The sequence below is a fragment of the Leptodactylus fuscus genome, chromosome 3 (assembly GCF_031893055.1).
Source record: "Leptodactylus fuscus isolate aLepFus1 chromosome 3, aLepFus1.hap2, whole genome shotgun sequence".
NCBI classification, from domain to species: domain Eukaryota; kingdom Metazoa; phylum Chordata; class Amphibia; order Anura; family Leptodactylidae; genus Leptodactylus; species Leptodactylus fuscus.
Window position 1 is genome coordinate 224540579 of NC_134267.1, and position 12972 is coordinate 224553550.

The window sequence follows — 12972 nt, forward strand, 5'->3', positions numbered from 1 at the left end:
CTTTCTACCTAATTTCGTCTACCCCATAGTTAAGTCTACTGCAATTTTTCACACAATTCCTTGATTATACCATAAATCGTGTGGATTTTCTTCAACCTTCTAACATTTCCAGTGCCGTCATCCAGGCGGAGCCAGATGGTCAGTCTGTCTTGTGGACTTCCATTCATCTTGTAAAAAAATTCCAGACATTGTTCAGTCCGTTTGGGATACAGAATTCGGGATTCCAGGACAGCGGTGCGGCCGATTTCACCAGAGTTGGTCTGAAAGTGCATTAAATACCCTGCATCTGAAAAAATATATATATGTATTTTTTAAAAAAAATTTAAGTGCAGACAAATACAAAATAATATTAAAAATTATATATATATATATATATATATATATATATATATATATATATATATATATATATATATATATATATATATATATATATATATATATATATACACACACACACACACACACACACACACGGACAGATCTTCACCAAATTTGGCACATAGATACATCAGGTGTCCGGGAACTCTCTCGGTCGTTCTGTTTCAGAGATACAGTACTCCCAAAACAATGAACATTACCCAATACAAACCTGCAAGTCTTTCACTCATATTCCAACTGCCATACATACTGTCACTCCACATGCACAATCCAACACTAATATCCAAACTGAGATACTCGCATCAGAGGATTAGTTACACGGCTCTGCAGACAGTACCACATGCCGGAGGATTAGATCCACGCCTCTGCACACAGTACCACACACCAGAGGATTAGATACATGCCTCTGCACACAGTACCACACACCAGAGGATTAGATACCACGCCTCTGCACACAGTACCACACGCCGGAAGTTTACATACACAGCTCAGTACAAAGTACCACACGCCGGAAGATTAGATACGTGCCTCTGCACACAGTACCACACACCAGAAGATTAGATTCACAGCTCAGCACACAGTATCACACGCAGGAGGATTAGATTCACAGCTCAGCACACAGTATCACACGCCGGAGGATTAGATCCATGCCTCTGCACACAGTACCAGATGCCGGAGGATTAGATACACAACTCTGCACACAGTACCACACGCTGCAAGATTAGATACACAGCTTATCACACAGTACCACATGCCGGAGGATTAGATCCATGCCTCTGCACACAGTACCAGACGCTGGAGGATTAGATACATGACTCTGCACACAGTACCACACGCCACAAGATTAGATACACAGCTCAGCACACAGTACCACATAACGGAGGATTAGATCCATGCTTCTGTACACAGTACCACACACTGGAGGATTAGATACACAGCTCAGCCCACAGTATCACACATCCAGGGCCGGCGTTAGGGGGGGCAAACTGAGCAATTGCCCAGGGCCTCAGCCCTTGCAGGGGCCCCCTGTCGGTGGAATACTTTCCCTATTAATATAGGGAAAGTACATGTCGGAAGGATGTGTAGCTGCAGCATCGGCTAATATATTGCAGCCAGCGCTGTAGCTGCAGCTATTGCTAGAGGACTCTCCACTCAGCGCTCTCAGGAGGCTTCACCCCCCCCCCCCCTTCTCTGGCTGTCCTCTGCCCACCAATGAGAGGGTGAGGATAGCCCAGGAGGCAGGGCTTATCATTATACAGAACATGGACCCTGCCAAGCTCCTGCCGTCTGCATAGTGCACAGAAGAGAAGGAGGAGAGCACAGCTCAGCAAAGTGACAGTAAAAAAATGAAAACACCAGGTACTTGCTGGAGTAGTAATATCAGGCATTTGGGGTGATTAATTTAGTTTTAGGAACTCCATGTGCCTCACATTAATGTCAATTAACCCCCTCATGTCCCTCACATTAACCCTTGTATGCTTCACATAAGGGTTACTAGTATGTGAGATATATGGGAGTACTAATCATGAAGATACCTTATTATTACCTCCATATGTCTCATATTAGTAACTCTTATGTGAGGGACATGAGGGGGTTAACTAGTCTTAATATGGGGCACATGGAGTTTCTAAATTGTAATGCACAGAACCATTCTTTTTATCCTCAATTATGGATAAAAGTATGGACTATTATATTTCAATACTCCCATACATACTGCCGTTGTTTTTGCGGCCATTTGTCCGGGCCAAATTGAAGAGCTGCAAATTATGTTGCAGGTCCTATATCTGTCCTATACCTAGACCTCTCATGTCCTCAGAGATGGGTGGTATTATATACCACCATAAAGATGCAGTGCACAGAATTCACTGCACTGCCAGCTGTCACTGTATGTGCCCCTGTGCTGGAGATATCGGTGCTATCAATTTCGGCAGCAATATCTCTCCACTGTCAGAAGAGCGGGTCTTATAGCTCAGCATAATTCCTGGGCTGTGAGGATCGCCCTCCTGACTGTGCTCTTCCATAGCCTTGTACTGTCAGAGGGGCGTTCTATACCGCCCAGTGATGCCACTAGACTAGAAGGCCCACCCTTCCAACAGTGGAGAGATATTGGTGCCAAAACTAACTGCACCAATATCTCCATCCTGGCGAATACCGGAAAAGTTGACACTGCACTGAACTCAGTCAGCTTTCTAGCAGTATATAATACCGCAGATCCCTGAAGACATGAAAGGTTCTCTTTAAATACACGTCATCTGCATCAGTTCTCTGGTTATCCAGGACCATTGTCCAACTTGCAGAGGTGCGGTGTATGTCATTGTAAGCACTCACAAGTGAGGAATACATGGCTCCTAGGAACAACCTGCTTACTGAAGCTTACTATCACAGTGCAGGGCAGGAAGAGGTTAATTGCTGGCTGACAATATGAGGGGGCATCTGCAAATTAAAGGGGTCAGGTTATGTTCTTCATATGGGGAATGGAGGAAACTCTGATAGTCGTGAAGTGTTTGGCGCTGTGAGGGGAACATTATACCGTAAAAATAGCTGTTTGTGGATTGTTTTATGCGGGCAGAGAGGAATCTGGCAGTAAGTGGATAATGTGACAGTATTTAGTCCTGGTATAGCGGTCAGCGGGTGACGTGACAGTATTTATTCCTGGTATAGCGGTCAGCGGGTGACGTGACAGTATTTAGTCCTGGTATAGCGGTCAGCGGGTGACGTGACAGTATTTAGTCCTGGTATAGTGGTCAGTGGGTGATGTGACAGTATTTAGTCCTAGTATAGCGGTCAGCGGGTGACGTGACAGTATTTAGTCCTAGTATAGCGGTCAGCGGGTGACGTGACAGTATTTAGTCCTGGTATAGCGGTCAGTGGGTGACGTGACAGTATTTAGTCCTGGTATAGCGGTCAGCGGGTGACGTGACAGTATTTAGTCCTGGTATAGCGGTCAGTTGGTGACGTGACAGTATTTAGTCCAGGTATACCGGTCAGTTGGTGACGTGACAGTATTTAGTCCTGGTATAGCGGTCAGTGGGTGACGTGACAGTATTTAGTCCTGGTATAGCGGTCAGTTGGTGACGTGACAATATTTAGTCCTGGTATAGCGGTCAGTTGGTGACGTGACAGAATTTAGTCCTGGTATAGTGGTCAGTGGGTGATGTGACAATATTTAGTCCTGGTATAGCGGTCAGCAGGTGATGTGACAGTATTTAGTCCTGGTATAGCGGTCAGCGGGTGACGTGACAGTATTTAGTCCTAGTATAGCGGTCAGCGGGTGACGTGACAGTATTTAGTCCTGGTATAGCGGTCAGTGGGTGACGTGACAGTATTTAGTCCTGGTATAGCGGTCAGCGGGTGACGTGACAGTATTTAGTCCTGGTATAGCGGTCAGTTGGTGACGTGACAGTATTTAGTCCAGGTATACCGGTCAGTTGGTGACGTGACAGTATTTAGTCCTGGTATAGCGGTCAGTTGGTGACGTGACAATATTTAGTCCTGGTATAGCGGTCAGTTGGTGACGTGACAGAATTTAGTCCTGGTATAGTGGTCAGTGGGTGATGTGACAATATTTAGTCCTGGTATAGCGGTCAGCGGGTGATGTGACAGTATTTAGTCCTGGTATAGCGGTCAGCAGGTGACGTGACAGTATTTAGTCCTGGTACAGCGGTCAGTGGGTGACGTGACAGTATTTAGTCCCGGTATAGCGGTCAGTGGGTGAGGTGACAGTATTTAGTCCTGGTATACCGGTCAGTTGGTGACATGACAGTATTTAGTCTTGGTATAGCGGTCAGCGGGTGACGTGACAGTATTTAGTCCTGGTATAGCAGTCAGCAGGTGATGTGACAGTATTTAGTCCTGGTATAGCGGTCAGCGGGTGACGTGACAGTATTTAGTCCTGGTATAGCAGTCAGCAGGTGACGTGACAGTATTTAGTCCTGGTATAGCAGTCAGCAGGTGATGTGACAGTATTTAGTCCTGGTATAGCGGTCAGCGGGTGATGTGACAGTATTTAGTCCTGGTATAGCAGTCAGCAGGTGATGTGACAGTATTTAGTCCTGGTATAGCGGTCAGCGGGTGATGTGACAGTATTTAGTCCTGGTATACCGGTCAGTTGGTGACGTGACAGTATGTAGTCCTGGTATACCGGTCAGTTGGTGACGTGACAGTATTTAGTCCTGGTATAGCGGTCAGTGGGTGACGTGACAGTATTTAGTCCTGGTATAGTGGTCAGTGGGTGATGTGACAGTATTTAGTCCTAGTATAGCGGTCAGCGGGTGACGTGACAGTATTTAGTCCTAGTATAGCGGTCAGCGGGTGACGTGACAGTATTTAGTCCTGGTATAGTGGTCAGTGGGTGACGTGACAGTATTTAGTCCTGGTATAGCGGTCAGCGGGTGACGTGACAGTATTTAGTCCTGGTATAGCGGTCAGTTGGTGACGTGACAGTATTTAGTCCAGGTATACCGGTCAGTTGGTGACGTGACAGTATTTAGTCCTGGTATAGCGGTCAGTTGGTGACGTGACAATATTTAGTCCTGGTATAGCGGTCAGTTGGTGACGTGACAGAATTTAGTCCTGGTATAGTGGTCAGTGGGTGATGTGACAATATTTAGTCCTGGTATAGCGGTCAGCAGGTGATGTGACAGTATTTAGTCCTGGTATAGCGGTCAGCAGGTGACGTGACAGTATTTAGTCCTGGTACAGCGGTCAGTGGGTGACGTGACAGTATTTAGTCCCGGTATAGCGGTCAGTGGGTGAGGTGACAGTATTTAGTCCTGGTATACCGGTCAGTTGGTGACATGACAGTATTTAGTCTTGGTATAGCGGTCAGTTGGTGACGTGACAGAATTTAGTCCTGGTATAGTGGTCAGTGGGTGATGTGACAATATTTAGTCCTGGTATAGCGGTCAGCAGGTGATGTGACAGTATTTAGTCCTGGTATAGCGGTCAGCAGGTGACGTGACAGTATTTAGTCCTGGTACAGCGGTCAGTGGGTGACGTGACAGTATTTAGTCCCGGTATAGCGGTCAGTGGGTGAGGTGACAGTATTTAGTCCTGGTATACCGGTCAGTTGGTGACATGACAGTATTTAGTCTTGGTATAGCGGTCAGCGGGTGACGTGACAGTATTTAGTCCTGGTATAGCAGTCAGCAGGTGATGTGACAGTATTTAGTCCTGGTATAGCGGTCAGCGGGTGACGTGACAGTATTTAGTCCTGGTATAGCAGTCAGCAGGTGATGTGACAGTATTTAGTCCTGGTATAGCGGTCAGCGGGTGATGTGACAGTATTTAGTCCTGGTATAGCAGTCAGCAGGTGATGTGACAGTATTTAGTCCTGGTATAGCGGTCAGCGGGTGATGTGACAGTATTTAGTCCTGGTATACCGGTCAGTTGGTGACGTGACAGTATGTAGTCCTGGTATACCGGTCAGTTGGTGACGTGACAGTATTTAGTCCTGGTATACCGGTCAGTTGGTGACGTGACAGTATTTAGTCCTGGTATACCGGTCAGTTGGTGACATGACAGTATTTAGTCCTGGTATAGTGGTCAGTGGGTGATGTGACAGTATTTAGTCCTGGTATAGCGGTCAGCGGGTGACGTGACAGTATTTAGTCCTGGTATAGCGGTCAGCGGGTGACGTGACAGTATTTAGTCCTGGTATAGTGGTCAGTGGATTGATGTGACAGTATTTATTCCTGGTATAGTGGTCAACTGAGGAAATACTGTCACATCGACCTACTGAGGAAGGGGGCCGTAAGGGGCGGCAAAGGTCGGCCACTGCTATACCCACCGGGCCCCCATGAGCAGGGAAATCTCGTACAGTATGACAAACAGTCAGTCATTCATCTGCGAGTAGTAACTCGAGGTAAAGTGGTGCTTAAGCAACTGACACTAAGACAGCCATAATGCAACAATAATGTTATAGGGTCGAAAAGCTCAAGCAAATCAATAGAAATACATGTACAAATACAACAGTGGTACAGCCAGGCACCCAGAACAGGGGTATCTACTGCCTCGGGAGGAGGCGGGATGGTAGGGGTCTTATAAATGACTCATAAACCTGGGCCACGGGGTCCATGTCCTTAGGTACTTGTTATGGGAACCCGTGGCCCAACTAGAGAGCTCCTCACTGTAGCCAACCACTCAGCGTGTGTAGGCGGTTCAGTTTGCAACCATCTCAGAGGAATCAGGAACCTGGCGGCTGCGAGAGATGGGTGGTAAGGTCATGCTTGAACGTCTTAAAGGTAGGCAAGTCCAATGCAATTTGAGTAAGTGACGACTGAAAATTGGAGAGAGAAGCGTTGTATCGTGGAATCGACTGCTTTCCAGTAAATGGCCAGGACTGGGCAATTCCACCATACGGTTACAGCGCCAGCATTGGTCAATGTCAGGTTGTAAGGCCCAGTCTTTCATTTTTCCCAGTGCCACACTATGTCTAAAACCGGCCCTTCCCATATGCCTAGAACTTTTGCACTGCACTGCATGTTTTCAACACTTTACATTTAGGTCCATAGTTCACAATACAGTCCGAAGATCCAAGTTTGACATTCTTCTCCAAATTATCTATCAGTAATAAACAAGGCAATTGACCCTTGACACCAGCAATAAATGTACTACCCCCTGATAAGAACGCAACCCTCTGCACGAAGGTTGACTTCTTATGGGGTTGTGTAAGACTCAGCAGGTGGGATATCTTACCTCTGCATTGGCCACCTAAGGTGTGATCGTTGGATGTACTTGAAGAACCCAGTTCATGGATCCAGTCATCATCATCGTTGGTTGCCTGGACCATTCCACAAATATTGATGAACTCAAAGGAGCATTGGTCCAAGAGAATGAGGGGAGTGGCTGTGAAGGAACAATGAGATCAGCTGAAACTAGTGATAGAACTATTGAACTTTCTTATACCTTACTTTATAACTATGACAAGGGGGCATCTTCTGTGTTTAGAGGAAAGAAGGTCATCATAGATTTTTAGGGCAAGGGCAGTGAGATTATGGAACTCTCTACTATGGGATATTGGAATGGCTGATACATTGTACAAGATCAAAAGGGGACTGGATACTTTTTTTGAAAGCACTTATGTCACAGGTTGTAGGAATTCGACTTTTTGGAGAGGACGTTGTTATAGGGATTATTTTGATAGACTGTATATGGCGTTAAGTGATTTTTTCTTTCCACCTAATATGGGACAATTTGTGTCTATTTTCCAGGGATTTTTTGATGTTTTTGGATCAACACTGTAGGATTGTAGGTGGGATTTGCTGGTCTTTCTTCAACCTTTTCAACTATATGCAACCAGTGTATCCAACATATGGTAGTGATGTCCAAACCTACTGTGATCCTTCATACAGATCATAAAGATCTCCTACAAAATTGGCAATTGTTAGTCTATTATTAGGCTTAGTGGTCAGAGTGAATGAATTTTGTGCAGGATTTCATGCTTATTTTGAGACAAAAATCTTACAAACTATATTTAACATACAAACCTGTTTTACACTTTCTTTTGACACAATCTATAAGTGAGAACATGTTTGCTGCTTATACGTACCGCAGTTGTACATCCTGTTTAGACGCTCCAAGTCTATGGCAGAAAAGTCAAGACGTTGTCCGATGATGTTATCGAACGCAGGGATTTTGGTAGTGATGGTTGGGACATTGGGGTTCTTGTTGAAGGAGAGAGGAGCATAGTGCATGACAGACTCGTAGTCATATGGAGTATTCAGATCCGTTATAAACTTGTCATCATACACGTTGAAGTTGTGTTCCCTTCCTGTATGTAAGAGAGAGAGAGACGTTAATAATATCCGTGAGCTCTTTACCATTGCCGTTATTATGGTCCTCCAACACACCAGAAGAACAGAGTGCTGAAGCTAATGTGAACCTAGCATAACGCATTAGGAGACTGCAAAACTTCCAATTATTTAACCCCTTCCTGCTGCAGCCATTTTTTTTTCATTTTCGTGTTATACTCCCTTCCTTACAAAATCCATAAATCTTATTGTTGTGTGGGGCCTTCATTTTTTGCAGGACAAATTGTATTTTTATAAAGGTACCATTTAATATTCGGTACAATGCAATGGGAAACTGCAAATAAAAATCAGAACGGGGTGGAATTGGGAAAAAATTGCAATTGCGGCACTTTCCTATAGGTTTGCGTTTTTTAGGCTTTCACTGTGTGGTAACAATGACATGTTCCTTCTATTTTGTGGGTTGGAATGATCACAGGGATAGCATATTACGATATATATATAATATATATATATCCATATATCAAAAGCAAATAGTAGAATAGGAAAAAAGTTACTATATATATATATATATATATATATATATATATATATATATATATATATAGATGAAGTTTGTTACATATTGACTTGCTTTTTAATGTATAAGGCCTCATGCCCATGACCAAGTGTGCAAGGTGAGGGGCGTCCTATTTTTAGGACGTGCTTCATATTCCAGGGCCCCCTCAGACAATAAACCCAGTCATGTGCATGAGGATTTTTACTGCTTCGTCCTGATCATTGTTGTCAGCCATTTATGAAGGAGTCAAGTTGTTGAAAAATGGAGGAGTTGGAGTCTTTTTATTGCGCCACAACATGTAGTTTTTATTTTATACAATTTTGGGGAATGACTGATGTTTTGATCACTTTTTATTCAATATTTTTTTGGGGAGGTGAAACGCTAAAAAAGATGTGATTCGGCATATTTGATATACATATATATATATTTTATTTTTTTTTATCCCACCCCCAGGATCCTTGAACCCGCCATCAATAGATTACTTGCACCATAAACTGCAATACAACTGTATTGCAGTCTATGGCAAAATCGTTGTAGTGCCAAAGCTTCGGGGCCCCAATGCAAAAACTGTGATAATTAGAATAGTGGTATGTTTTATGTGGCAAAGGGATCTTTGGGACCCCCATATGGTTCAGGGCCTGGTAGCAATTGCAACCACTGCACCTTCTATAGCTACATGCCAATGTATAGCTATGGAGACCTGACACAGGCAGTTCTGCGTATTTTCTATGGCAGCCCTAGGAAACATTAAGGGTCCATGCACACGGAGAAAAGTGGCGCTGATTCTGGCACGATAACTCGCGTAAGAATCAGCGCTGAAAAACAGACCCCGGTTCTGTTTTCCGCGCGGAACCCATTGAAATCAATGGGTAAAAAAGTCTCCCATTGATTTCAATGTGCATCGTGCGGAAAACAGAACCCAGTGAAGTCAATGGGAGTCAGTTTTGCAGCGCTGATTCTTACGCGAGTTATCGTTCCAGAATCAGCGCCGCATTACTCTGTGAGAATGGACCCTAAGGTGGCTGTGTGAATGTGAATGTGTCTCCTTAACCTAAGGGTCTTTGATCATAGATTGTGGTCTATGGAATGCCGGATAGAAGCCACAAATTGTATCGTTTTGACCTGTAGGGCCACGATCATACTCTGGAAAATTAAGAGCCTTGGGTTCTTATTCCTTTTCCATTGCCAAAGGAGAGTCTCAACATTCCACTGCTGACCAGGTCTAGATTAGGTGGAATCTAACGCAGATTTTGGGTACAGAATCCACAATTTTACGCTGGAAAAAACTGAAGTTAATTTACACAAATTTACCCGGAGTGATTTCATCCCACCAGATTTTCACATAGTCATCTCGGTCACTTCTTGATTGTTCATGGTAGAATCCCAGAGCGTGAAGAATCTCGTGTTCTACAATGGCTTTATGGTCACAGCCGCTGTCTATGGAAAGGTTCTGGCCAGTACCGAAGTCTCCAACATAGGACCAGCACCTTCAAAATAAAAAATATACCGTGCAGCTATATCATAAATCACTCTGATTACATTATTGGGAATATCTTTGTTCTTCGGGGGCTTGTGAAAGTTGGGATTACTATGCGTGAGGACCTACAGGCTCCCCTCCCACCGGGGAGAACACTGATGCTATTGTGTACAGTAAGAAGGTAGTAACAAGGTGCAAAGACGTCATGGCAAGATAAAGAGTTAGATTCCAAGCATCATGGAGCAAAATAAAAAAACTGACCCCTAAGTTTATCTTTTGAAAAAAATCTGACATCGCAGGTTGATTGTCTATCTATACTGAAAACCAAAGACGGACTTAAAGGAGATGCATCCTTATCAAGTCCATAAACTGCGGAGGAGTATGGCACTCCATGGTTTCCTAATCCTGCACATCCTCACATTTTTCTGCTATCTTTCGTGCAGTAAAAACCCTTCAGTGTTTTCTTCCAATAGATAAAAATTTATCCTTGTCACGTGATGGACACACAGGTGGACAGCTCCGATAAGGATAAGGACACATTACAGTAACTGCGGTGGTCAGTGGCTGCACAATGTTGTGGATATTACCTACAAAATTGTGCACCAATTGGGCATCACAGGTGCATGTCTGCACCCAAACTGTACTACAATAAGCTGTAAGTGACTTACCCTCCAGACTTCTGAAAGTGTATGAAAGTTGATTCTCCTTCATAAGGTTTAAAATCCACACAAGATTTCAGACGAAAAAATTCAAAGCCTTTAAGGATGACTCCCTTAGCATTCAGGTCTATAACATGAAATAGAAACAGCATATACCAAGGGTTTCCTAAAATCCCAGATCGATAGATAGGTTATAGATGGATAGAAAGATAGATAGATAGATAGGAGATAGATAGATAGATAGATAGATAGATAGATAGATAGGAGATAGATAGATAGATAGATAGATAGATAGATAGATAGATAGGAGATACATAGATAGATAGATAGATAGATAGATAGATAGATAGATAGATAGATAGGAGATAGATAGATAGATAGATAGGAGATACATAGATAGATAGATAGATAGATAGATAGATAGATAGATAGATAGATAGGAGATAGATAGATAGGAGATAGATAGATAGGAGATAGATAGATAGATAGATAGATAGATAGATAGATAGATAGATAGATAGGAGATACATAGATAGATAGATAGATAGATAGATAGATAGATAGATAGATAGGAGATACATAGGTAGATAGGAGATAGATAGATAGATAGATAGATAGGAGATAGATAGATAGATAGATAGATAGATAGATAGGAGATAGATAGATAGGAGATAGATAGATAGATAGATAGATAGATAGATAGATAGGAGATAGATAGATAGATAGATAGATAGATAGATAGATAGATAGGAGATAGATAGGAGATAGATAGATAGATAGATAGATAGATAGATAGATAGATAGGAGATACATAGATAGATAGATAGATAGATAGATAGATGATACATAGATAGATAGATAGATAGATAGATAGATAGATAGATAGATAGGAGATACATAGATAGATAGATAGATAGATAGATAGATAGATAGATAGATAGGAGATACATAGGTAGATAGGAGATAGATAGATAGATAGATAGGAGATAGATAGATAGATAGATAGATAGATAGATAGATAGATAGATAGATAGATAGATAGGAGATACATAGATAGATAGATAGGAGATACATAGATAGATAGATAGATAGATAGATAGATAGATAGATGATAGATAGATAGGAGATACATAGATAGATAGATAGATAGATAGATAGATAGATAGATAGATAGATAGATAGGAGATACATAGATAGATAGATAGGTAGATAGGAGATACATAGGTAGATAGGAGATAGATAGATAGATAGATAGATAGATAGATAGATAGATAGGAGATACATAGATAGATAGATAGATAGATAGATAGATGATACATAGATAGATAGATAGATAGATAGATAGATAGATAGATAGATAGGAGATACATAGATAGATAGATAGATAGATAGATAGATAGATAGATAGATAGATAGGAGATACATAGGTAGATAGGAGATAGATAGATAGATAGATAGGAGATAGATAGATAGATAGATAGATAGATAGATAGATAGATAGATAGATAGATAGATAGATAGGAGATACATAGATAGATAGATAGGAGATACATAGATAGATAGATAGATAGATAGATAGATAGATAGATAGATGATAGATAGATAGGAGATACATAGATAGATAGATAGATAGATAGATAGATAGATAGATAGATAGATAGATAGATAGGAGATACATAGATAGATAGATAGGTAGATAGGAGATACATAGGTAGATAGGAGATAGATAGATAGATAGATAGATAGATAGATAGATAGATAGATAGATAGATAGATAGGAGATACATAGATAGATAGATAGATAGATAGATAGATAGATAGATAGGAGATACATAGGTAGATAGGAGATAGATAGATAGATAGATAGGAGATAGATAGATAGATAGATAGATAGATAGATAGATAGATAGATAGATAGATAGGAGATACATAGATAGATAGATAGGAGATACATAGATAGATAGATAGATAGATAGATAGATAGATGATAGATAGATAGGAGATACATAGATAGATAGATAGATAGATAGATAGATAGATAGATAGATAGATAGATAGATAGATAGGAGATACATAGATAGATAGATAGGTAGATAGGAGATACATAGGTAGATAGGAGATAGATAGATAGATAGATAGATAGATAGA

General features: G+C 41.8%; 2 protein-coding genes across 3 annotated transcripts in view; both read right to left on the reverse strand.

Moving 5' to 3' along the window:
* The window catches only part of LOC142198579 (uncharacterized), a 302293-nt gene that overhangs the window by 182173 nt on the left and 107148 nt on the right, over positions 1-12972 (reverse strand). The window lies entirely within an intron of this gene.
* The window catches only part of LOC142196842 (meprin A subunit alpha-like), a 40678-nt gene that overhangs the window by 7761 nt on the left and 19945 nt on the right, over positions 1-12972 (reverse strand). For both annotated transcript variants that reach the window (XM_075266822.1, XM_075266821.1), the window contains exons 6-10: positions 10834-10951; positions 10000-10175; positions 7931-8152; positions 7078-7227; positions 71-286 (exon numbers count right to left, since the gene is read on the reverse strand). In XM_075266822.1, coding sequence (XP_075122923.1) covers positions 71-286; positions 7078-7227; positions 7931-8152; positions 10000-10175; positions 10834-10951 — 882 coding nt within the window. The remainder of the gene's footprint in view (positions 1-70; positions 287-7077; positions 7228-7930; positions 8153-9999; positions 10176-10833; positions 10952-12972) is intronic.